The 26171-nt window shown below is 42.2% G+C and overlaps 4 protein-coding genes across 5 annotated transcripts in view; 1 reads left to right on the forward strand and 3 right to left on the reverse strand.

The window, feature by feature from the left end:
• Positions 1-1359: 1359 nt before the first annotated feature.
• Positions 1360-9698, reverse strand: LOC137891563 (protein shisa-6). Its single transcript, XM_068736243.1, has 6 exons — positions 9091-9698; positions 4711-7151; positions 3784-3938; positions 3424-3489; positions 2962-3147; positions 1360-2759 (listed from the first exon to the last, which is right to left on the reverse strand). The coding sequence occupies exons 2-6, from the start codon at positions 5475-5477 to the stop codon at positions 1768-1770; spliced, it is 2166 nt and encodes a 721-aa protein (XP_068592344.1). The 5' UTR covers positions 5478-7151; positions 9091-9698; the 3' UTR covers positions 1360-1767.
• A 1506-nt stretch (positions 9699-11204) lies between these two features.
• ube2s (ubiquitin-conjugating enzyme E2S) lies at positions 11205-15642 on the reverse strand. The gene is made up of 4 exons (XM_068735611.1): positions 15471-15642; positions 13948-14095; positions 12944-13134; positions 11205-12859 (listed from the first exon to the last, which is right to left on the reverse strand). Exons 1-4 carry the CDS (start codon positions 15471-15473, stop codon positions 12503-12505), a joined length of 699 nt encoding a protein of 232 aa, XP_068591712.1. The 5' UTR covers positions 15474-15642; the 3' UTR covers positions 11205-12502.
• Positions 15643-16873: 1231 nt separating this feature from the next.
• josd2 (Josephin domain containing 2) lies at positions 16874-20638 on the forward strand. Its single transcript, XM_068735268.1, has 5 exons — positions 16874-17238; positions 17355-17488; positions 18372-18497; positions 18679-18873; positions 19105-20638. Exons 2-5 carry the CDS (start codon positions 17367-17369, stop codon positions 19214-19216), a joined length of 555 nt encoding a protein of 184 aa, XP_068591369.1. The 5' UTR covers positions 16874-17238; positions 17355-17366; the 3' UTR covers positions 19217-20638.
• A 71-nt stretch (positions 20639-20709) lies between these two features.
• The window catches only part of ttyh1 (tweety family member 1), a 21413-nt gene continuing 15951 nt past the window's right edge, over positions 20710-26171 (reverse strand). Inside the window, exons 11-16 of one of the 2 annotated variants that reach the window (XM_068735266.1) lie at positions 25880-25972; positions 25684-25776; positions 25451-25590; positions 24354-24521; positions 22681-22759; positions 20710-21789 (exon numbers count right to left, since the gene is read on the reverse strand). In XM_068735266.1, the coding sequence (XP_068591367.1) occupies positions 21706-21789; positions 22681-22759; positions 24354-24521; positions 25451-25590; positions 25684-25776; positions 25880-25972 (657 nt within the window). In that variant the 3' untranslated portion in view covers positions 20710-21705. The remainder of the gene's footprint in view (positions 21790-22680; positions 22760-24353; positions 24522-25450; positions 25591-25683; positions 25777-25879; positions 25973-26171) is intronic. The other variant, XM_068735267.1, reaches the window with a different exon arrangement.

A 26171-nucleotide genomic window follows, 5' to 3' on the forward strand; every position in this document is an offset into this window, starting at 1 on the left:
TAGCCCTTAGTATTGATAAGCGTTGTTATTGATGAAGATTTTTTTTTCTCTTTTCTGTTTTTTTTTTGTTTTTTTGTTTTTTATAACTGGCTGAAGTGCGTTATGATACAGCAAGTTCTTCCTCTTGAGGATGGGGAGGGCTTCCTAACCATCCGAGTCTCTTACGCCATATTGAGCCACGCAGGAGAAGGCCTCAGGTCGCCCTCTCTCTCCTGACTCAGAGGTTTTTTTGGCTTGCTCTGAAGCCAATCCTTTGACTGTACAAAATATCACTGACTTGTATAATTTGTCACCTGGTGAGAATAATAAAATGGTGATTGTCAGACCAGCTTCCTCTGTGGTATTTTCTTTGTATCTCCATAAATGGCTTTGAAGGACAGTTGTGTAAGTGCAACCTCTGCATCACGGTCTATTCATTTGTGCTCTGTAGAAAAACCTTTGCTCTTCGTTCACAACCTGCAGTAAAGCAAGTTGCCTTTTTATTGGTAAACTGAACACATGCGTCTCTTGACTCGTCTGTGTTTGTGTCAAGATATTTTTGTAATAACATGACAGATGGCTCTATATTATTTGGTAGCCCATCATTTTTACAGTTAGGTCCTGATCTTGAGATGGGAACATTAGGGGAAACTGACCCATAACGTACTCTAACATCAGTTTACACTCCTGTAGTGTAACAGTGATCAGTGTGTTAGTCCCTCTGGGGGTTTGGATCTAAGGTCACATGGAAAACTAGGCAACCCAGGCGTCAGATTGGTAATGTGGGTACGTCCGCGGTTTCAAATCCTGCCAAGGCTGCAGTGTCCCAGTAAGAAACAGCCCCCACCTCGTCCACTCATTCACATGGGAAGCAACAAAAATCGGTTCTTTCTCCCTGTGATGAGGTTCAGGTGTCAGATCTCCAAAATCCCTCACCAGGCACACGGTTTATTCACACTCATCTGGTCCACCGGGCTTCTCCCCCGTGAGGTGCAGTTTGATAAATCATTGTCAGCGAGAGCTGACCAGGCTGACAGTCCAGCAGGTAGTTGGCTCAATTTTCTATTGAATTCTGTGACACAATATTCCAGATGTTCCTCCTCTTCATCAACCTATATATATATATACATATATATATATATATATATATATATATATATATATATATATATATATATATATATACCTATATATATATACATATATATACGTATATATATATATATATATATCTATATATATATATATATATATACATATATACGTATATACGTATATATATATATACGTATATGTATATATATATATATATATATATATATATATATACGTATATGTATATATATATATATATATATATATATATATATATATTGTCTTGTTCCCTACCTAATATGGCTCCTGAGTACTTTTTGCAAAACAAATATAAAAACTAAATTATGAACGACACTTCTGTTGGTTTTGTTTCACCCTTCCAGTCAGTCTATCTACAGTAATGGCACCGCTGTATATGGCAATATGGCAAATCTTGTTACAAAATATGGCTGATGTAGGCTATTACATAATTGGAACAGATATTCCCCATCTAGATTTTTAATTAAGTAATCATATTTAAGCTATTTAATTACAAGATAACACTAATTTCAATAGCCTAAACACGTTATACTGTTACTATACTTTATACTTCTAGTTTTATTTCTTGTAGTTGAATATCTAATAGTTAAATGCAGAAGGGTGATCTAGTCCCATATCTTTGATGAGGGGTAAACTCTACATTAGGCACAAACCTCACACCGTCACCTCATTTTTACTCCCCGTCCTGATGCCCTGACTCCCTCCTCCACTTCCTGCCGACCCCCCACCGCCCCCTCCCGGTATGAAATGTAGCTGCTCAATGGTGTTCTGCCGTTTCGCTGCAAAAGCCATCCTCCTGGCGCTGTGGCCCCCTAGTGTTCCCGTTCCCATGACTACCCCCTGCCCGGGTGGCTCCCCCGCCCAGCCCATGCCCCCGCTCATGTGCCCCGTCATGGCCGTGCTCCTCTCCTGCTCTCGTCCAGACGTGGGGTGAGAGTTCATCTTGATCATGTGGTGTCGGTCGAGGGAGGGCGTGGCGCAGACGTTCTGCTGTGACTGGGCCTTCTGCTGGCGAGGCAGCGTGGGGACAATCCCTCCTGTGTGGGCGTATGGATCTACAACCCCCATCCCGCCGACCCCCATCCTTTCCTCCAAATGGTCCGGGGACATGAGCAACCGTTCCTGTCTGTCCTGTCTGTCCTGCCTGTCCTGCCTGTCCTGCCTATCCTGCCTGTCCTGCCTGTCCTGCCTGTCCTGCCTGTCCTGCCTGTCCTGGGTCTTCCTGGTCAGGGTCTGCGTGTTGGAGTTCTTATTGGAGGCAACCATGGCTTTGTAGTATTGGTGTTGCTGGTTCTTGGACAACCTGGACAGTGTTCCTGTGTTGCCAGGGACGTCACCCATGTTGAGCAGCTGGTCGGAGGATTTAACTTTCCTTGCGGGCTTGGAGAGAGTGTCATAATTAGGGTTGTACTGGGGCTCCGGGGGATCCAGAGGGTAAGGGTTGGGGGTTGGTGAGGCAGGCATGCCAGAAGGCGGCGGCGGGATCCAGGGACGGACTGCATGCCTGGGGAGGGTTCCTCTACCACTGAGGGTGTAGTCTCCACCCCAGTGGAGGTGGTGCTGAGAGGACTGGAGAGCCGGCTGGGCTGTGTGAGGCCGTCTCTTGGTGGTGCAGTAACCAGACGAGTACTCATCAAGACCTTTCTCTGGAAGCCAAACAAAATTTCTCAGAATTGTTTATCACCACAGTAAATAGCATCAGCACAAAATGATGCATCCTGCACTTTATGGTGCCCTGGTGTCAAGAGTGTCACCGTGCTTCAGTGCTCGTGGAACAGCTGCGAGGGAAAAGAGGGGCAGACAGACTGGTACATTTGTCCTAATTTCTCGTAAAATGAAGGTACTTACCGAGGCGTTTGAGCGAGGAATATCTGTTGAGCTCAGGCTTGGTGGCACTCTCATAGGAGGGCGGCAGCTGAGCCAGGTTGTGCAGGGAGTGGTGGAAGGCCGGCTGGGATTTGGTGTTGTTGTGTTTACTGGAAAGCAGGGTGCCTCCAGCTGCCAGCTGAGCATTGTTCATTCGAGGGGTGCGTTCTACAGGGACCACAGCAGGAAAACAACTGTGTGTTAAATGAGATTTGCTCCTCTGGATATAGCGCACTGCATGTCGCCGTGTGAGAATCTGCTAACATTCAACAGACAGATTTTAACTTGCTTTCAACACAAGCAACCAAAGCTCTGATAATCATTATTATTGTTGGGATGAATGAGTCTACTTTTGAGCTTAAATGAAACTGAATAAAGTAAATGAAGCATCATGGTGATTACATGTAATTCACAGAGGAGCCCGGCTTTCACCAGCTGCCTTACCGATAGTTGCGGTGTGTTTGGGGCTGGTGCCTGATGAGTGGATGAAATTGTGTTGCAAATTGTCCACTGCAAGAAGAACATAAGGTAATCAGCTCAAAATGGATGTCAGGCAGTTTCCAGTTCAATGGTCCTTTAACATGCAAAGATTAAAGCAACTAACAACATTTTTGCATCAATTCACCTTCACACCATCTTCATATAAAGCACACATATTTTAAAGAAGTCAGATTCCTGTTCTGTTTTTTCCATAATGGCTACAAACGCGATGTTCCCCGGTACACAAAGGATGCTGTTACAAAGTTCTGGTTGGGGTTCTGATTGTGCTATTCACTAATGCTGTAAAATAACCTGAACCCTCACATCTGTTGTCCTTGCTGGGCAGTCCTGGGGCATAAAGATTTTTCGGAGGTCTCCCCAGTGTCCCCTGTGTGTCCGCTACAGCCAAAGCCACGCTGTTGTTTCTCTCATCCTGCTGGACTGGGCTCGACTGGTGCCGCAACATGTCAACCAGGGCTCTAATGATGTGATAAAAGAAATAAAAAAGGGAAACACAAGATGAAATATACAATAAACTATTGGCTAACGGCTGACTATCATATCAAATTCATGAAGTTATGCCATGCTATGTTTTGTGATATTTCATATTTATCATTATCAATATTGTTTACAGGGTATCGGTTTTGGACATTGGATTGGTGGGTAAGTGATTGATCATATTCATGTGAGGATAAATGTAAATCATTTAATTTGAGATAAATTTATGAAAATATCAATCTCATATTTTTAAAATATATACGGTATTCAAATCTTTTTCAAAAACACCAATTGTTTGGTTATTAATTTGTGTACTATGATTAACCTGTAACTGTGCTTGAATAAGCAGAATTAGAAGAAAATAATTCTCTATTAATCATTACCATTCTTTAAAGGATCAACCTATCGCTCTATATAAGTCAACAGCTGTCATTCTCCACCACTGTACCCTAAGATAGAAAACTGCAACCTGTACAAAAATCTAAATGCAAATCTTTATTGCCAAGATTACGGGCCATATATGAGATAAAAAGCCTAGAGGAATCAAAACAACCATGAATTCTGCAGCAGCCACTCGATGAAGATCAAATATGTTTCATCTGATGACTAACAACATAATTCTGAGCCCAGGATGATGAATGTGGGCCGTTTATGGAGTCCTGAAGACCTAATTTCATTACAGTATTCATACATAAATGGAAGTAACAAATCCAGCAGTGAGAGGTGACGAAAAAATATTTTTCAAAGCCTCACCTGGGCATATTTAGGTCCCTTTGGTTGGCTTCCTGTTGCACCTTGTTGAAGACCACCTTGATGCCCACGGCGACAGCCACCATGAAAACGATCACGCCTCCGATGACGAAGCCCGTGTTGTGGCTCTGCTGCTTCAGCGGATCAAAGTCCGGGTCAGGACCTAAATCATCTGGTAACATCATGGCGTCTGTCTGTGGCTTGGCCCAGTCTGGAGAGTAATAGTTTTTACAGATGTCCTGCTCCAGTTGCCGGGTGCGATCTGGGCAGCAGAAGCGGTAGTGGCAGGTTCCACAGCAAAAGACAAAGCTGTCCTTGGAGCAGTTGAAAGCGCTGTCAAACTGTCCCATGACGTCATAATAACCCCGACATACATCCATCCATATGTCCATCATACGAGGTTTAATGGGCGCTACCTGGGCGGCGCCTAAGGGAGGTGCAAGGGCCTCTGATGAAGTCACATTCTTGGGGAACATGACCTGGGGAAGGGGTCTCGGAGGCGCCTCAAGAACTCCCTCTGAGGTTTCTGGAAGTTTCTCGGGGGTTTTAGTCCTGCCTTGGAGAGCTGCCGGCCTGATATTGGCCTGCATGGCGAGGAGCAGGAGAGAGGGGCTGGGGCCAGCCTTGGGCTCCGCGGTGAAAGGCCTCTGTGAGCGGTCTATTTGCTGAGATGGGGGGGACGGAGAGGTCTCCGCAACAGTGGTGACTTGGGCAGTAAGGAGGGAGAGCAGGGAGACAGCGAGGACTAGGAGATTGGTGGTGGGCGTCATTTTTACATGACTAAGAGATCTATTTTCTGTTGTTGAGTCAATGCAGTTACACCGCTGTATCCGCTTTTGCAGTTTAACCCACTAAAATGGCATGTGAAATAATCAAGTAGCATGTACAACCTACTGGATATTGATGCTGTATCGTAGTTTCATTCAGCAATGTTGGATGATGAAATTTGAAGCCTGTTTTGTTTTTTTTGTCAGAATCTGAGTATTTCTATGGTGTAATATTAGAAAAGGTCAGGAACATTCCAAATCAAAAGGTCTAACACTCTCAAAAACAGTTGGTAGGTTTCAATAGTTGTCATTAACGGTATTAAAATGGTTTTAATTTACTGCTAGAGAGGAACTCTGAATGTGTAATGACTTCATCTGTTGCCCTCTCAAAAACACTAAAATTGATGCAGCTTTGTAAAAAGGACAGATTGAAAAAAACAATCTTCATGCTTTTAGTGCCTAATGCCTTGTTCTACACTTCACCTCACACAGAACAAAAGGACAAATAGTTGACGTACTGCTGGATGGAATACATTTTTGAAACCACAAAGGCCAGTAAAAATTAGAAGCAAGGATTTTCAATAAAATATGGCGGTCCTATACATTCCTGTGCTGATCATGGCACTTGAACAATAGTCTATGGCCTGTATTTTATCAAATGTAAACAGTTGTATCTGTTTTGTTCATTCCTGAATCTTAGTCTGGCACTACATACATTCAGAATTGGTACTTATATAAGATGAGAGCAATTATTTTCTGAAACTATGTATGAAATCTAGAATACTTTTCGTATATGTTGTGTTCATTGGCATTGTAAACAATTAAATGGGATTAACAGACAAAACTGTCTATTAATGATGCCTAGTTTCTCTAGAGCAGGGACATAGCTCCATGTGAACTTGTTCACTCGTCACATCTATAGATACGTTGTGTGCTTTATCTCAATCTTTTCTAGCGTTGGATTTATGTGCATCCGGAGTGTCTGGCACGGACTGTGACTGTGATTGGGGTGGGGGTGATAATGAGGGAGGCTCAGCTTAAGTGCTAGAAGACTGTAACAGCTAAAAATTAAGAGTAAGCATAAACCAAGAAACCGACTCCCAGCTTGTGAAATTCACTGCAAAATGAGGCAAACGTCATGGATTTTAAATGCTCTCTATTCAGCTTTTAGGCACAAAAAGTTACCCGTCATTGAACAGTATCACTAATTAGATGTGAACTGAATGGCACATTGCGTCTCCATGTGACATGTCTCTCCAAGTAAAATTATTCCTGATTTGTCTCCGAGGTTCAAAGAATATCACTTTTGTTGAGAAATATGTAAATGTATGAAGTTATTGTGTTGGAGGTGTTAGCAATAATAGACAGAGGCAGATCTGTCTCCCACAGAAATTATAATTACATGTAATTATCAAAAACGTCCCTATCTGTAGCGGAGAATGTAGGCACAGATGGGGGAGACAGAATGCTGAAATCACCGAGGGCTCCGCTTGTTTCGGTTACATGCTCCTCTGACCTTCTGAGGAGAGTTCAGAGGAAGAAAAACGAGAGACACAAAGGCAGCAGTTCTCCAACCGACTAACGTTTCAAAAGAGTTCCTCTGTCGTCTCTAAATGTTCTGCTTGATTTCCAGAATTTTCTTCAAGTTTACACGTCGACCAACCTGGAATGTGTCCGCTGTAACACAAACGAGAGGCATGATTAGAAAGAACCCTGCACTGCCACAATACAGACATTTTTTATTAATTGCGTTGTGGGCATCACGAGAGGCCGAGTGTGTGTCAGTGTGCCTGTTTGGTTGCGGGAGCTCCTGAGAAGCCAATGATGTGAGAACGAGAGCAGAGGGATAAATGCAGGGTATAGGGATTTAAATGAGCAAAGAGATTGTGGCGAGCGGGAAGAGCCAGAGGTATAGATGCAGAGACGACCATGAGTGGGAGGGCGGTGTGTGGGTGGCACAGAATCAAGTACATTTCTCCCAGCACTTACCAATACAACACAGCACATCACACAAACAGCACCGCCAAACAGATCTGCAAATGCAGTCAACGCCACGCACAAGAAGAGTGCTAATCGAGACTGTAAATCAGCTGCTGTTGGAGCAGTTAAAGGGGTAAAAATGTGAAACTGTAAAAAGGCTTTGTGTGCATGTGAGAGAATATAGTAGGAATTTCTTTAAACCTTCCTTGTCAGTCTCTTTCTCTCTCCTTTATTCCTCTTGCTCCCTCCTTCTCCTCTATTCTCCCTCGTTCTGCCTTTCTCTCTTTCTCAGATTCTGTGCGTGGGTTGAGGCAGCTAACTCTCTCAGAATAGCACTGCAGCTCTGTCTGTGTGTGAGTGAAAGAGGCAGTGAAAGAGAAGGGAGGCAGAATCCAATCTACACCCATTAGCCAAACCAAATTTCAAAGTCACATCTGCCCGTCTCCTGCTCTACAAGATGACACTGATGCCGCCGCTGCTCAACTTCTATTACCAGATTTTTCTGGTCACTTAATGACGATTTTCTGGCCAATATGTCCGAACCACTCCCCAATGAATGAGCAATTACAGCTTTTTTAACTGAGATCTAAAATAAAGAATTAAAAACATGCAGGGTCAATCCTCCTGCACCCAAAAGCGTGAATTGTCCAATGTCAAATTTTGCCAGCAAAGTGACTCAACATACAATAGAAGCAAATGTTTTCCTGTCGGTATCTCTATACTGTGTTGCTGAAGCAATGCAGTAGAGAGGATGGGAACTAAAGGGTGAAGGGCAACACATTCACAACTGTGAAGATGCATTCCTGAGTTACATGGCCACTGGAGGTTAAACAAAGCATTTCCACAGATTTCTTTCTTTGCAAGCAACTGTATCAACGCAAATAAGCCAAACGACTCCCCTTTCTTTCATTGCTGAATGCTGACAAGCCGTGCAGACGGCTGGGCATGCAACAATTTCAACAGGTTGTTGGAAATGAAACAAAATGGCCCCTTTTTTTTCTTTAGACACGCTGTTGCAAAAACGCACTGAAATGCGTATCAATGAAGGGAAACAATCCTTCAAGTCATGTGACGTTGATGCAAAATACAATTAATTACAGTGAAAGCAGCGGCGCAGCTTTAGTCGTATCAGTCAAATATATGCTGCGCAATGACTTTGCATTTGGTCATCGACACTTCAGGGGAAAAAAATGCCATCCTTCATTAGGTTAATAAGTTGCAACTTGCAATGAACAAGCATGCGGGAAATGGAAATGGAAATGACTTGCATGCATCAGAAGGCTAAGAGTGCGTGGGTGTATCCGTGCCGGTGCGTGTGTTTGTGTGTGTAGTCCGGTTGGATGTGTCGGTGTGTCGGTCTTAGTAACAAAATGTTCCTAACATCGCAATGTGCTATCGAATAAAGTGTTTAAATGATGAAAAGCATGTCATGAAGCCTAAAGCGTAATTATGTTTTTATGGCGCAGCTTTCATCCAAATGTTTTTTTGTTAGACAGCCTCCAGCACAGCTGATGCGTCCAAACAAATTGTATAACACATTTTTCATACAGACAGAAACACAGGTATCGAACACTTTCTGCAGGTAATTCGGTAATTGGCGTTGCATTAATAAAAGGTGCATAATGTCGTGTCTTACCTGTGCGCTGCTGTGGGGTTTGATGCTGGAGAACAGCGCTGGGGGAGCCTGCGCACTGTATCTCTGTAGCGTTCTTCAGATGGCAGCCTGTTATTGTGGCAGAGGATGATCAGCACAGCTTGAACTGTTGCTGGATCCGTCACCTGTTTTAAACGTTTCTTCCACAAGTGCTGCAGATCTCAGTCGTTCTTTACGTGTCCCCATCAGGCTATTGATAATCCATCATCACGGCAAAAAGAGGGGAGGAAAAACTAAAGCAAGAGAGAGAGAGAGAGAGAGAGAGAGAGAGAGAGAGAGAGAGAGAGAGAGAGAGAGAGAGAGAGAGAGAGAGTCAGTGATTTAAGTCAGATGTTCTTAAATGTTCTGATACATGTGACAAAGCGATTCAACTATCACTACATCGGGGGGAAAATCCCGTCGTTTCTCGAAGAGCACAAGTTCTAGTGCAACTATTCTGGAGAACACGCAGTAAATTCAGGAGCTCAAAATAACAAACGCGTCATCTGGAAAAAAAATCCCCCAATTTAACTTTTCTCTATTTAGAATCGACTGGAGCTGGTTCCCTTCATAATTTCCAAGCGAGATAGGTTACACCACCTAACTGCGACTGGCTTCACGGAGGTCCGCCAGTGGGGGAGCGCTGTGATTGGTCGCTCAGACTGGTGCCTGATGAGACTCTCAACTCCGCGCTGCTCGGCACTGATGGTCATTAGGCCCATTCAACTAGTGGTGTTCGTCTCTATTCCCCTCCATTTAATTTGCCTCTTTAATTGAATGACCCTGAACACCGACATATACATGGCTCTGGGGATAAAATACCAGTCAGGAATGTAGCTGCTGTTCTTAGATAAAAGTATAATGCTGGGTTGAGACACAAAAATGTATACATATATATATATATATATATATATATATATATATATATATATATATATATATATATATATACACACAAATACATTTTTATATATTTTTATTATATACAAAGCAGCCGGTAAATTCAGTGGAAGACCTCCGAAATCCAAAGTGTGTGTGTTTTTCTGTGTGTGTGTGTGTGTGTGTGTGTGTGTGTGTGTGTGTGTGTGTGTGAGAGAGAGAGAGAGAGAGAGAGAGAGAGAGAGAGAGAGAGAGAGAGATGGTTGCCACAGCAACTGTGTCATTATGTTGGTGGCAATTATGAAAGCTATGAAAACGGGGAAGGGGAGAGGATTGGCGCAAAAGCTCCAGCACTGATGCGTGAGCGAAACTGTCCATTAGACCCGGACCTGCATCGGTAATTCAGAGATTTCTCAAAAGTTTGAGACGAGCAGGGACAGCTGGAAATGTACAAAACGTAAAGGGAAGAGTGATGGAGATGCGTTTTTGATGTATATATAAGACAGGAAGTTGACTCGTCTGGCCTCGTGCCAACGTCACACACAAGACCTGCCTCCTCACGATCCTCACATCGTCGAATGATTTTAACTGAGGAACTTAGTGATCACACACTAGACCTCAGGATGAATCATAATGAATACCATTTCACCGTAGGCTATGTGACACAGGACAAACCATCATGCATACACTTTACGTCTGATCAACAATACATCAGAACAGAGATTCATAGCATTTAAAAGTGTTTGTTTGGAGAGAAGTTGGTATGGATATGCTATTGAGGTGGATACCAGATAGGGAAGGAGGTGTACGCACTTTCAAAACGAGGCTTAAGAAAGGTGTAAAGGGTTATGTGGACCCCCAGGTGTCTAAGAGGGGCCTGATAATTACCTGCATGGCAGGCAGCTATTTCTGCACAGGTGGGTGGGCTGCTGCATGTCTGCAGCAGAGGCTAGCGGAGCCCTTCATTAGATGGTCCAGTGACGCTCTACCGGGTGCACTTTCACTCACTGGTTTGCTGGGGTGGATGCAATTACTGATTTCCTCATAATGGTTATTCCATCACAGCAGAATAGGATATAAACATAATAAAGTGGTATTGTACATCGCTGAGTAGTGAAAGCAGAGGCTAGCGTCTATTCTCAGCAGCTATAAAGATACACAAACAGCTAAGATTTTACCACAATAAATAATTATGCACGCAAAGGAACTCCAAATAGAGCAAATATTAGTCATTTCACTTCTTGTATTTCAATGTTTTATTAATTTAAATAATTTAAAATGGACACAAAATATCCAGCCAACAGTCTGCACAATGACAGGAGATTCAGAGGCACATTTTCCATCCTAATTAAGACAGCGCTTCAGTGTGTTTCCTTGGGAAATGTAGACCCGGCATGCATTTAGTACAGAGAGAAAACCTGCCCAGGAAACCCTGCCTGCCAGTGAAACGGATGGGGAGACGACTTCTATCAAACCTGGAAGTTTTCACTACAGATGTCTTCTCAGGTACCCACGTAGCCGGTCGCAGAGCCGGGTATCCGAGAGCACATACCGCTCTGTAGGGAAGCAGGGGTAGTTTAAGCGAGTCACACCACTGTATGCCTAATACAGAAAGTAAGAGAATTCATTTTTTAGAAAGTATTCTTGCAAACTACCCTGTTCCCTCAGTCACTGATCTAGGTCTTCACACACAACCACAAGACAGCTGAATATGAACATGTCAATTATAAACAACTTCTGTAAATACTGGACAGTGAAACAATTTTAGAAAAAAACCTTTAAAAATTAAATAAACGTTAAAAAGGGGTTGAGATTCCATGAAAAACATAACAGACCTCTTATACTCCACTGCCAGCTCTTTACCTTTACGTCATTCAGATCACATTATGAAAAATACTATTTAAAAAGAGGTTACAATTTTGTGTGACACTAACAATATTTCTATCCCAATAGTGAACCCACTGACTTCTTGTTTCGCAACTTCTATCCATTATTTCTGTGTTTAATTTGAAAACCTGACTTTAATTAAAGTAACATCCTGGCTGAGCAGTACACAGTACCATCACAGCAGCATTAACCAGGAAACACTTTAAAGAGAGCCGATACCAAGCCCGACACTATAGCAGTTATGTCTCATTATTATTGGACAGACATTAGAGGTCATGTTTTGCACAGTGAAACCCATTCCCTGTCTTAATGATTCACACTATAGGCCCAGAGCAAAAATACAGCGGATGGCATGATTTCCGCAGTGCAGGTGTTGTCTTTCCTTTAAAAAGAGGAAGAAACATTTTATCATCGCGTGTTCGGGTATGGGAATAATTAACAAACATGTTATGCCGACAGGACAAACTGCTGGCAAAACAGAAGTTACGGTATGAGTACAAAGTGGACAGTCTGGATAGGTGGTAGAAAGTCAGAAAAAAAAAAAAAAAAGGGAACAAAAACATTGTCAGCACACTTCCAATATTTATATTTACACACACTCTCGCGCTCACAAAACGTACACACGCACACTGAGAATTCTGTGGAGGTATTAAAGTCGCCTCAATGCACGCTTTTTATCGGCTTTCTTTTTCCCTGCTACATTAGTGCTACTACTACTGTTGCTATTGCTGCTGGTGGTACTGGCTCCATTGGCCCCGTTACCCAGAGCCGCTGGCACCGCTGCCGCACTGGGCCCCGCTCTCTTCATGGGGTCGCCCGCATGCTTCTTCGGCTGTGGGCCGTCATTAGGGTCCTGAGGTTCCCCAGAGGACCCGCCCATGGCGTGGATCTCTGTGAGCAGACGAGCGCGGGACTCGTATTCTGCATAGTCCTCGAACAGCAAACGGCCGGCCTCTTCGTTCAGAGCCGACTCTGGATTTGGATGGATGAGAAGACACTTGATTGTCTGTGGGGAAATAAAAGGAGATTAAAATGTTAAAAGTGGTGATGGCAACACGGCTGACACTCAAAGACTGATGGTTCTCCTTACAAGTAAGACATGTCTGAGGCCGAGCTCTGCCTTCCAGTCCCTCTTCAGCACGTTGACACAGATCTCTCCCTTGTGACCCACATTGGGGTGAAAAATCTTGGTCAGGAAATACCCCTTGGGTGGAACCGCAGGGAAGTCCTTCCCGAGGACCAGACGCATTCGGAAAACGCCACCAGCAAACGGAGTTCCCTCTGTCAAAGCATAAAGAATTCATCTCATGAACAGTATGTCTCGACTGTGCCAAACTCGATCCATGAAAACAAAAAGGGTCAATGAGAGGCAACTGAACCAACTAACAAACACATGTACATTGAAATCATAATCTATTAAAAATATACTGTGTTGCCACTTGAAACCAGTCACTGAAAGAAGCTTATGTCTGTTTTGGATACACAGTATTCCTACAGCTTAAAGCAATAGAGATTTAAGACTTTTTAAACACTTAATTTAAAAAAAAAAAAAAAAATATATATATATATATAGGAGCAGCAGAAACCCTGATACAATTTGTTTGCAAATATCTGATATCTATACCAATGTCAGTGTCTAATGAATAAAACATGCAGAGAAGTTGGTTTGTGGAGGAGTTAACAAAATGTGGTCTGGCACTTCATGGCGTACTTAACAATAACACGGTCTGAAGCAATAAGATCATAGTGATACGACAGCATGGACAATGTGTCACACTGCGTGGGTTAAGTGCATCACATGTTCTTAGCAACATCTAGTAAATTCAGACACAAAGCTTCTTTACAATATTTACATTTTCAAGGAGCCATGGAAAGGAAACAATTCCTACTTCGTAAAACTGACAGAAAAAAAGAACCTAAACATAGTTGAGGAGAAGAGTGTGACATCTATCTCTATGCTGAATAAACTGTTTCTTTTCATGCAACAATTTCTTATCTTGAGAATGCACACAAAGTAATGTATTTTTATATAGATTATATTTAAGTTATCATGGCCAACGCCCATTTGGTATGACACCATATTGCAATCCTTACCCGGTCCCTCGATGGCTGTATGTAGCTCAGTTATGTCTTCATCACTGGGATAAATCTTGATACCCTCGGGCGGGTCTGCTGCTAAAGCTGAAACTTCTTTATAGACCAAGCGAAGAACATGAGGAGGCAAATTCTCCACATTGGAGTTCTGGGGAGAGGGGGAGAGGGGGAGAGAGGGAGAGAGGGAGAGGGAGAGAGAGAGAGAGAGAGAGAGAGAGAGAGAGTTTAGCCAACAACAAGGATACCCGATTGCCAGGGGCAAGTAAACGCCACGTCGAGCTGGTGAAGCTAGCAACTCACACATTGGAAGGAGTGAGCCTTCTCGCATCCTTCTCATCTCTGTTGAGAGTCGCACATGTACAGGACCGATTGTGTATTGATACCAGCTAATGAACAAAACAATTTGAATTGGGCCAAGTAAAAATTGACTTCAGGCAAGTAGTCTTCTGACCAACCTGCTCAAGCGGGCAAGTGAAGTGAAATAAAAAAGACATTAACGTTGAACCCTGATTTGTACATACAGACACAAGAGAAAATCTAAAAGTTAGAGGTATTTTGACAATGATCGAGCTGCTTTACTGCCACCATTAACTTACTATCTGATACAGAGGGAATTCACCTTGGTGGACAGAAAATGCAGCATTATAAATGCTGTAGTCATCTTTTTCCTGGAGCTTATCACCAATGCAATGCTGCCAAAAATACATGCCACGCTAAAAAGTATTATGGTCTTATTTCCTAACAATATGCAACCTGTTTTGCACATGCATTTTGACCAAACAAAGATAATGAGTGAGTGAGAATAATGAATAGAGGTATCAGCTTTGAAAAGTAATATTTGTACATACAGGGTAGTCCTTTAAGACTTAAGCTAAAAAAAAAAGAAAAATTAAATTTTCTGGGATTTATTGGTAATCAATTAATTGCACTAACAATAAAGCAAACTAATGTTACGTTGTCAATGATGCCCACACACAATGTTCTATTTATTGTGTTATAATAATTAAATAAAGATCACTAAACCCCAACTGGTAAAAGACAAATCCACCATCAACTAATGTCTGGTTGCTCTTCATCATGTAACGTTAGCATATTCACAATCATTTCAACTCTTACGAATAAGAAAAGTTCAAAAAAACTAAATTAACTAATCTGGCATTCACACAATCACGACAGCCAGGCAACGTCCCAACGATGGAAAGGCGATTGTGACGTCCGATAAAGGACACTCCAGTCTAGGTAACTTTAACGTTACGTTAGTGTTTCATTACTGTTAGCCATGCTAGCCTAGCCTCAAGATGACGCTCATGTTAAAGCTGCTCGATGACTGTAACACGTGTGATACAGTATTTAATAACATACATGTATATATTACATTACAAAAATGTAGATCCAGGTTAATTAACGTCGGACACTCCAGCAAGTAGTCACAACCCAAATTAAAAAATCGACGGCTAAACATCGGATCAAGCTAGCAGCTACTCCCGTTAGCCGTTAGCAACATCCTCGGTCACCCGACTTACCATCTTCAAACGGGTCTCTGCTAAGGTGGTGAATGTCTGGCTGGTGTCAGGTGTGAGGAGACCTTTCCGTAATCTTTAAAATAAAACGGCCTTAAGATGGGAACTTAGCTGGGTCTCACTAACTGCTCTTCTTTTCTTCTTTTGGTTGACACAGGAACAAAAATACGATCCTCAGTTTAACCTACTACCACTGACCAATGGGCTGCTTAATGACGTTAAACGTCACAAACCTTCAGCCAATCATGATACACTAATGTCGTTGCGTCACAGTTGGAAGCCCTATCAGCCACACAGAATCAAAAACATGACTGATGCTAGTCAGCTATAGGTCTGTTTGAAAATTTCCCACACCCCTGAAACAGTGCTGAAAAGATAAGTAATGTTATGTGGAATTCAAATGAAATGCACAAGTAAATACACTGCATTTCACATACAAACAGAGGCATGCAAGGGAGAACAATAATAGAAGAATACTGGTATTTGATGAGTAGGGTGAAACTTATACAGAACTAAATTCAAAATTGCAGCCTCTCTGAAACAAAAACTACAAGAAAACAAATCAGCATTTAACAAGATGTTTGCTTGTTTTAAAGTGCCAATAAACCCATGGGATTGTTGTTGAACATCATATACAATTAACACTTAGGACAGTACAATGTACGTAAATGGTAAAAATACACATCTAATTGACATACCTATGGTATGAACTGGCCACCATCTAAGTCTGATTTGGTTAAATTCAGTTTAGCTTAAATTACAAGGAGTACATAAAATCACACTTATGGTCGTGGATGTTGTGCAAGATGCAGGAATTAAGTTTGTTGGATGATCTACAACCAACAAAACCAACACAATTGACCAAAACAAACAGCCAAAAAGACATTGTAATATTGTAGGAATTTGAAGAAACCCCTTCACTGGCAGCCAGCTGCATAGAGAATGCAATTCCCTTACCAAGGGTGCCAAAATACCTATAAACCAGTTTCTAACAACAGATCTCTGCATAAATCTCTGCCTTGTTCTCACAGAAGCAGCAATACATTGCCATAATTTAGTTAGATGTTGTTTATATATAGATGTATGTGTTAAAGTCGTTAAAGTAGAAGTAATGGATAAGCTCTTTTGTGAGTGTTTTATTCTTTTCTCCTTCTGCAAATTAATTTGCATCGCTATTTATGTCGTTTGTTTAAATCATACCTGTGGGGTGGGGATTTAAAAAACAACACCTCATGAACACTGTATATTGCCTCAAAGGTTATAGTCCATTATTCCAACCCCAAAGCTCCATAATTTTAGCATCAGTGTTTTTAATATTAATAGGTATAACTTTACCATGATCTATACCACGGCTCACCACTAGAGGGCGCTTCAACACAACGTCCACAGTCGTGAGGTCTAACCGCCTGGTGGACTGAAAACGTGTGTGTGCGGAGCAAAGCAGAGGACTTCCCATCATAGTTTATTCGACCGTATTTTTATATAAATGATAATCACAACGGGTTAAAGTGACGAATTTGCTCGCTGCTGTTAATACCGTAAATGTGCGTGAAACTGCACAACAAGCCAACAACAACAACGGATCTGCTTCCGGTTTCTGGATGTAGCTGTCAGACTCCAGTATCTTTTTGTAACGGGGAAGCGTTTTTATCAGCAGGTCAGTGGCTTTGTGTAGCCATTGTCGATTAATAATAGTTTTTTTTAGAAACGCTGCCCGCAGCCAAACACCGAGTATAACCACGAGGCTGTGACGGTTTAGCAGCCGTTAACGGTAAGCTAACGACTTTTAAGTTCTTGTTATTGTTAGCTTGAACTGCTGCTAGCGTTAACTGTATTAAAGCTCATGTTGATCTGCTAACGGGGCTCCTTCTCTGTGCTCGTGTGTAGAGAGCTTTTAGCATGAGCGAAGGAGACGTGTTTCATGAGAAGCAACGACTGGAGCTGTGCGCGATCCATGCACTCAACAACGTGCTCCAGGAGCGGGTGTTCACCAAGGAGACAGCCGATGACATCTGCAAACGGTAGGGTAACGTGTCCAGCATGTGTCGGTGTATAGCTAACCTAGCCTTTGTGATCTCAGCCCTCCATATGTTACTCCACAACTTAGTTACATAGCCTCCCTAACAAAACGTTATTCCATAACTGTTATGCAGCAGCTGGTTGTATCTATTGCCAGAGGTAACGCCAACGTTTAAATGCAACATTTCCAGAGTAACAAGAGAGGAAGAGCAGAGCGGAGAGGTACAGTCCTGGTTTTGTCCCAGACAAGCATTTTATCGTCCCAGGTAGACTCATAGACATCTGTGGGTTTACAAAAACAACAAACCTTTAACATCTAACCTGCTGCATCTGTACAGGTGAAGATAAATACATTTAGAATTCCTCCAAAGGTTTGTAAAGGGAAAGGGAACACTATTTGGCTAAATGTTCAGGTTGTTGGAGTGGGTCAACTGACAATGAACCAATCACTGACTTCTGGATTTCTCACATATAACGTGAACCTTCAGTGAACAACAGCAGTGGTGCAATTTCACGCAGCAAAAGGCTTTGCATTTACTAACTTAATTGACTGAAATGACATGAGTCATGGTCTGGGTAGCTTGTGACCGTGGCTGAAGAATTTCCTGCGGGCAACCCTGTGATTTCATCGACTCACAGAAACTTTTTCCAGGTTGTTAGAAACAAATAACATGAATCGCAAAGACATAGATGTATCCCATGGATGTTGAGCTTGAGAGTTAAGAGAGATGTTCATACAGGAATGAGGGAAAACAAAAAACCTCAGAGCTCCACACCCCAAACAGACCTGGCAGGAAGAGACTCAATTTAAAACAGCTCCAGCAAATACATGTTGGATTTCCCTTTTTTAAAATGCTCATTTGCTCTGCTGCGCTCCGTCTGCAGGCTGGCTCCACAGTGTGTGGTGAACCCTCACCGCTCAGTCTTGGGTACAGGAAACTATGACGTCAACGTCATCATGGCAGCACTGCAGAGCCGAGAACTGGCTGCCGTGTGGTGGGACAAACGCAGGTGAGTGAAACACACTGAGCGTAACACACATTACTTCGTAATGTACTTTGCATATTCTGGGCTTGTTTTGTTAAGCATTTCTCCAATTTCCATGGAAGCTTTCTGAATAAAGATACAGTAACACATTGTTTGGAGTTTAAACAAGCTAATTTCTCCCTTTAAAAAAAAAAAAATCATCCAGGACAGTTGAGAGCCTTTGCATGCCAAAGGTCCAGGGTTTTATTCTTAATGTCCCATCACGGGTTTCTCTGGGGATCGTGTCCCTCCCACTCCGAAGGCGACACTGGCTCGCGGTTCGGCAAGTAAATGGACAGTACTACAACCTGGACTCCAAGCTGAAGAGTCCCGTCTGTATCGGGGGAGAAGCAGAACTACGGTAAGAATGTGCTCTCACATCTTTAAAATGTCTCTTCAGAGCAGACATGTGTGTCTGAGTGAGATCAAAACTTGGCTTTGGTGTGCTGCTTGATTTCTGTCTCAGCGAGTGAGTCATCCCATATGAGGGGTCACATGTGGCTTACCTCACCGTTTGTTTGTGTGAGAGCACTAATCTGCCCTCTGTCTGTGTTCATGTTATTCTTACGGTTCCGCTTTGCTTCTCTTTCAGCACATTTCTCAGTGAACAGCTTTCTCAGGACGTGGCAGAGATGCTCCTGGTCGTACGGCGGGACGTGGAGGAGGATGGCTCATGGCTGAACTCTGACAACCCCAAGAAGTGATGCTCTGGTGACAGGACATACCTTTACATAGTATGAGGAAAAAAATTCTCTGGGATGATGATGACAGATTACAGAAAACTCTTCAGGGAATGCACTAAAAACCATTTGATATCTACACACAGGAAATTCCAAAGAGAAGCAGAGACCGGTGTTTACTCCTGAGATGAAGAACTGTTTTGATGGTCACAGCTGTAAAAGCTTTCGCTCTGATATGACCCATGTATATGCATTGTCCTGTTCTTAGTACCTTTGTTTTGAACACGGGGGAAGTGTATCTAAACTAACAAAGTTTGAAGCAAATGTAGGCTTGTTTGATGATACTCAAGTTGTGACTTATGACTGAACTTTTACTGTTTCATGGTAGAGATATTGCAGTGTTTCTGCATGAAGAACCATCTGCAATAAGGACACCTGTTCGACTTTGAGTACCAAAACATAACCAACATCAAAATGGTTTAGCTGTCTCAGACTATTGCAATCGAGTCGTTTTTGCTCGATGGTCATGTCAAAATGTATCCGTTATCAAGCAGCACTATCTCTATCCACGACCATTATGGTGAACCTCCTATGCACTGCAGTTAGATTTGTTAGCACTGTTTGTGTGTGTGTGTGTGTGTGTGTGTGTGTGTGTGTGTGTGTGTGTGTGTGTGTGTGTGTGTGTGTGTGTGTGTGTGTGTGTGTGTGTGTCTGTGTCTGTGTGTGTGTGTGCGTGCGTGCGTGTGAGCATGAGCGCACACACACACACACAGATACTGTGAAGGCATCACCTGGTGAGGCATTGAAGGACCGCCAGTGTCTTTGCATGTTTTCTTCCATTAAGTACGCTCTGAACATTTTTCATAGCGTACCATGGTTTTTGGATTTTAAAATGTGTTTTTGGTTGTCTTCCTGGCTGCCTTTGTTTTCCTCTCATTTAGCTTACAATTTGCAGAGATTTAAAGTGTGCTTGAGATCTCTAATCCATCACAATGAACATTGTGAACCCCTAAGTTATGTCATTGATGTGTGATGATGCAGCAGCTGAATCCACACAGTAATGAAGCGTTGACACATTCAAAGCAGACAAGACTTTGATTAGGATGCAGTATCCACTTCTTCCAGGTCTCAAGTTTCTCCACGATGAGTTTGACACAGTTTTATTATGAATGAAAGAAGATGGAAAGTTTTTGTTTTACATCTAAAATGAAAGGGTTTTTTTTCATTTGTTTTAAATAACTAACATGCAAAAACACTGGTTCTGTGATTGTATGTAACCTTTGTGTTTGTATTTTGTCTCTCTTATTGATCTATGCATATCCAGAATAATAGGAGCACTGTCTCTGGTACACACTAGTGACTAACTCACACATAAACCTAAGCTCAGCGGTTCGTAATAGTGAAACTTATTTATATTAAACTTTGACCTCTTGTTTTAAGTATGAATCCCTTTGTAAAGCTTTTTGTTTGTTACTTACGTTGCAATGACTCATAGACACAATGAAGACCAGGTGAAGGTTATTGAAGTTATTTTTATTTATATTAGACTCTTGAGTGTAAAAGGATGCCATTCAAAAGGAGCATTGATAACCATACAAACTCAATTCAAGGGTTAACAAGGTCAGTTGGCGAGGACGGGGGATTCAATGAAATCTCCAACATACCAGACCATATATACACAAAACATCTTGGAGAGATCTCAGTAACCCAATGCTATACATAGTTATTATTGCTAGTTACGGTAGGGCTACTGCAGCACCAGTAGCAAGAATCATATTGCTATGTACCTGCTGTCATTGCATGGGATTTGTAGTTCTCCACTTAAGACTCAAGTGACAGTTGTAGTTCTCCATTCAATCATTAAAACAGGGTCTTGGTAGCCCTCAAGTATTTTTTTTAAAGAGCACATGTTCATGATTATTCAGATATTATAGACAGTGAGATATACAGAATACCATATGGTCATACAAGGAAAATACAGAATTGCCACCTATAAAAAAAGTAATAATAAAAAAAACAAGATACCAAGTGAAGGAACTGCATTAACCATTCACAGAAAAAAAATGTGCCTTGTTGCTACGTGCCAGTGTTTTTCTACAACAATATTTATATAAAAACTTAAAAATAAATCGGTGGTACTGATACATTTAAGAATATAAAACTACAACGTAGTAACGTCAATACCATTCTGACTTGCCTCACCACTGTTCACAGTTTACACAGAGTTTGGACAGACGAGGGGAAACAATTTAGACCAAGTGGACTTGGTTAATATTTGCACAACCATCCTACCAGCATTGTCATTGTCGGTTATATCAACAGTCCATTTAGACCTGTTTCTTTTAAGTGCGTCTAATAATAATAATAATATTCAGTGGTACTGACGTTATGCACTTTGAATTCACACCTAGCATTCATTTTATTTAGATTAGTTTCTTTTTCATTTCAGTAAAGTGTCCATTCATATGAAAACTAAACATTTTTTTTCTATACATTTCCTAACAAAAAAATAATCAACGTGAATACAGGTTCCTCGAATGGGCGGGGTTGGGGTGTGATTGACTTCCCCCGTAACCAGTCAGCATGCTGGGAGAGTACTGTACGTCCAGAACAGGAGAGAGGTTGAGATGGTCCAAGGGAGTATTGAGAGAAAATAAAAGAGGAGGACAACATGTGTTATTCACACAAGCTCAACTCAAGAGTAGAAGACAGCACATGTTTAGCTCACTATCTGACCAACAAGCTTTAATATGTTAATGCAGAATTTCAACTATTTCAAATAAAACTCAGAGGAGAAATAAAGCTGTAAATATTACTGCTTTACTTCATTACCTCCTCAAAAACTGTTTACAGTCAGTCAAGAAGACTGTATTGCAAAAAAAAGATGAACTCAATGTCCACTAACCAGCTTTTTCCAGATTTCAGCTGCATCTCATGGTCTTCGTCAACACATGTAGTTTGTTTATTTGTCATGGAGATAGCTACATTTTCATCACAATACAGAATTTGGTAATGTGATAAATATGTGGCAGTTTTGAAACTCTAAACTCCATCTGCTGAGGAAGACTGTGAAATGCGACTGAAAGCCCCAGAAAAAGATAGTGAGGGAACTTTTTTTTCCACAGATGCGATTGAAAGCTGCCAATTTCACACTGAATGTTAATTATAGTCATTTAAATTGTTACGGTCAAGGTTGGGGGCTCTGTTAAATGGCCAGATAGCGATAATAAAACATGAAGAGCTCCCAAATGCATGTTAGTAACAAAGAGTTATGTACAATATAATCAGGAACAGTGAAAATGTGTAAATTCTCGTTCTTGTTTCTGCAGGTTTTGAAGCAACAAAAAGAGCAAAAGGCCAGCACCCGGGGTCCTTCGAGGTCACCATGTTAAACCGTTTGATACAGATTATTTAAGCGAGCGTGTGCACGAACAGCAACGATAAAATGGCACAGATTGCGATGGCGTCACAAGTACAGAGGAACTCACAGAGGGGGGTGGGGACTGCCTGTCAGTCAAGGGTAAGCTCTCATAGCCAGGGTTGCCATTGGAGGAAACGTTTGGAGTCCTGTATAGAGATAGAAAGAGACAAGGACACAAGAGAGGAGGGAGAGGAGGGAGAGGAGGCACGGAGGATGAAGGAGAGAGGGAAACAGGGGTGAGACACATTGAGAAAGACAGAAGGGACGGGGGCCGCGGGGTGACGGGAGCCAAGGACAGGTAACAGGAAAGAAGGAGAGAGAGCGGTTAGAAATATAGTGCGAAAAAAACAGCACTCAATAAAACTAGTAGGTATTAGTACTACTGGCACTCGAGCAAGGCACTGAGAGCACCAGCAGCAGGCGTACAGTCCACTCCTGAATGACGATGCACTGCAGGATTTATACAATAATCTGCAATTACATGCATTTAGAGCTGGGTGTGACTCACCAGTCCAATTTCAGCTGTAATGTTGTTTCCCTAATGAATCTGTTTATCTGCATGATAAACCCCAGAAAGCTTTTAAAGCAATCCTGAGTAGATTCTATTGAAGAGGAGTGGACTGTATTTTTAGTGCTTGCTGAGTTTCTGAGCCTTGACAGTTTGGTTTAGTCAGTGTCCTTGTATTTTAGTGTTAATATTAGATATGGGAGCAGTCAAGATGATCAGCTGGCATTAGAATAGGACGTTAAATAGCCAACGATTAGGTTTCTCAGTGCTCTGACTAAACTTGGAAACATCAGTGAGGGAGAAAGAGAAAAAAAATAAGATGAGAAAATTGAAAGTGAGAAACAGGGAGAACCAAAAAGGAGGAATGATAAAGAGTAAAGGACAGATCCAGAGAAATAACTTGAGAGGTATGGACAACACAGTGAGGAGACAGATGAGAGTGATGCAAAGGGGTGTTTTTTTGGTGGGGGGGGGGGGGTCTGGGGGGTTACCTATAGTCAACCTGAGCCTCACATCGCCGGAGTTTTTACGAGCGCTGCCTCGTCAATGACACCCTCCCCCCAACACAGCAGTAGTCTACTACTGTTTAGGAGACAGGACGCCATTTGAGACAAGATCTGCGAAAATGACCGAGCGGCCTACATCGTCTGTCCTGAAACACTCGACAGACGAATAGACAGACACACAGACAGACAGACAGACCTCTGGAGTTGTGTCTGTTTCTCTGCCTAAACTCTAGTCCATATTGACCTGTCTGTGTGTCTGTCTGCAATGCATGTGCTTAACCTGGCAGCTCTGTGGATTTGGACTACATGTCTATATAGAGACAAAAGTGTGTGAACCTAGCTGACTACACTGCACTTCAACTATTCTGTAGTAAAGACAACTTTGCAACATCTGTTATGTATATCATGAATATAATGAATGCTGTTTGAGGGGAAATCTGTGATTTCTTCACCAAAAAGACTATGTGTCTGCACAAAAACGTCTTAATAGTGCTCAGTCAGTCTCTATGTGTTTAAGTATACTCTGTGTACATGCTGGACTTTTTACAATCCCTGATCTGGGGGGCATCAGTAGAACAGCTGCCCATAGGTACGCATCTCGACACAGAAGCACCAGCTTTATGCCAAGCTGTATCTACGAGCAGCCTCCTCCTCCTGCAACATCTGGGACGTTCTGTCTGTCTGTCTGTCTGTCTGTCTGTGTGTCTGAGTGTCTGTGTTACTCACGGGAGGGGCGGCGCGCTAGAAAAGGGGGGTGTCCACCCGGCCCCCGGGTAATTATAGAAGGGGGTCATGGCCCCTCGCTGAGACCCCGAGGCCGTCTGTCTACGTGCCTGATGGGAGGTGAAGGGGTCCTCACTCTCGCTGTCCGAGTCTTCGTACTCCTCTGATTCACTGTCGTGGTCCATGAAAGAGACAGAGAGGTGCATGTGTGAGCAGAGAAACGATGAATGTGCCTTTATACCGTATTCTCTTCATAGCTATATTCATTCTTATAGTTCCATTATAAGACATCTGACAAGATGTCTCCATGATAATCTCTGTCACTATTCATGATTAGTTATACTCTAATATTGCACGGAAAAAAGTATATAACATGCACGCTTCAGATGGTAAAAGTGACGTATTCATCCACGAATGGTTAACACAGAAAACATCAAACTACTGATCTACAGGACTGATGCTCTAGCAGCACTGATCACAAACTATCTTGCTGATAGCTGACGACACTTGAAGAGGATTCCCATGGAATCCTTGGAACTAACTACCTATTCCATATCCATCTCAGCAGATCCAACAAACCTGTGCCGTGGCTACCAAACCCCTGAACATGCAAAAAAGAAATTAATTTAAAATTTAAAATAGAATTGAGGAGAGCCAAACTTCATTATTGGTATTACTGTATTATACCCTTTTTAAACATGCTAGAATTTTTACTTCACTTTCAACCAATTATCTCTCATACACTCCAATATTTTTCCACATTGTATGCCAAGCAGCATTATATGCCACGCAATACCATTTTGTAATTGTGGTCTGATTGTGGATGTTTTGTGAATGGAGGAGCAGAGAACAAAATGTCCTCCACGACACTGTGGGACAAAATGGATTTATTGCTTTTCAGTACCTTCAACTCACATCAACTTTGTCGCCTCGTACTTGTCTCGTTCTTTAGTTTATGCGAGGCCATTCAGTATTTAACTAAGTGGGAGTGTATGAAAATAACAATGTTCTATTTGTCCCTATTTCTATGAAAAATTGATAGAACCAAGTGGCACCTACATCTTTACACTACATACACATATTCACACTCTCTCTCTCACCTGGGGAAGCTCCTCCAGGCGCCGGGCAGAGAGCAGAGGATGGCGGTGAAGGCCAGAGCAGAGAGGAAAGAGTAAAGGGAGAGGTAGAGCAATCCCTCCATCCCATCGTAGCACAGGCCTTTCAAAGAGTCAATGTAGTCCTGAAAGAAAATGGATAGATATATCAATGAATAAAAAGGATCAGTAATTTGGTACTTAGCTTTCATGCATGCATGCGCTGTGCCTTGTGTTACCTTATTCAGACCTCGGCAGTTCAGCAGTGCCACTAACTGATGAAAGTTGCCCTCTGTGGAGTTGAGTATCTGCTGAACCTCCCTGAGTGACTTCTGCCATGCCGAAAAAAATTGAGACGAGTTAAAAAAAAAAAATCTCTGAAAATGCGTCAAAAATGTTATTTCTTAAGCGGCATGTTTAGACCTTATGACATACCTCAGCTTTGGGGAACTGTGTGAGAGCATTTCTGTCCAGACTGGAGAGGTGTGTGTGAATGTTTGACAGTGCCCTCTGCGACTGGGTCAGCAGCTGCAGCCAACAAGTCAGTAGGGTTAAGCGCTTTTAATTTGCATTAATGCTCAAATATACCATTATTATGCTTAGCGAGGAGCTATTTATCTGGAGAGCAAATCATTTAAGGACAGGACACGCAGCAACAGCTGTAGCTCCTGTCCTCAAATAATTTGTCCTTGAGCAAGTCTGACACACGACCTGTTCCCTTAAATCA

Source organism: Cebidichthys violaceus, unplaced genomic scaffold, assembly GCF_023349555.1.
Source record: "Cebidichthys violaceus isolate CVI_PGR_0920_01 unplaced genomic scaffold, fCebVio1.0.p SCAF_7, whole genome shotgun sequence".
NCBI classification, from domain to species: Eukaryota; Metazoa; Chordata; class Actinopteri; order Perciformes; family Stichaeidae; genus Cebidichthys; species Cebidichthys violaceus.

Excerpts from the sequence above, each read along its gene's own strand:
- LOC137891563 (XM_068736243.1), bottom strand. The coding sequence starts at position 5,477 with ATGACGCCCACCACCAATCTCCTAGTCCTCGCTGTCTCCCTGCTCTCC. Across the intron at positions 3,148-3,423 it reads CAAACACACCGCAACTATCG|AACGCACCCCTCGAATGAAC; the intron begins GTAAGGCAGCTG and ends TGGTCCCTGTAG. Across the intron at positions 2,760-2,961 it reads TTCCTCGCTCAAACGCCTCG|AGAAAGGTCTTGATGAGTAC; the intron begins GTAAGTACCTTC and ends TTTGGCTTCCAG.
- ube2s (XM_068735611.1), bottom strand. Across the intron at positions 13,135-13,947 it reads TACAGCCATCGAGGGACCGG|AGGGAACTCCGTTTGCTGGT; the intron begins GTAAGGATTGCA and ends ATGCTTTGACAG. Across the intron at positions 12,860-12,943 it reads GCCTCAGACATGTCTTACTT|ACAATCAAGTGTCTTCTCAT; the intron begins GTAAGGAGAACC and ends ATTTCCCCACAG.
- josd2 (XM_068735268.1), top strand. The coding sequence starts at position 17,367 with ATGAGCGAAGGAGACGTGTTTCATGAGAAGCAACGACTGGAGCTGTGC. Across the intron at positions 17,489-18,371 it reads GCCGATGACATCTGCAAACG|GCTGGCTCCACAGTGTGTGG; the intron begins GTAGGGTAACGT and ends CTCCGTCTGCAG. Across the intron at positions 18,874-19,104 it reads GGGGGAGAAGCAGAACTACG|CACATTTCTCAGTGAACAGC; the intron begins GTAAGAATGTGC and ends CTTCTCTTTCAG.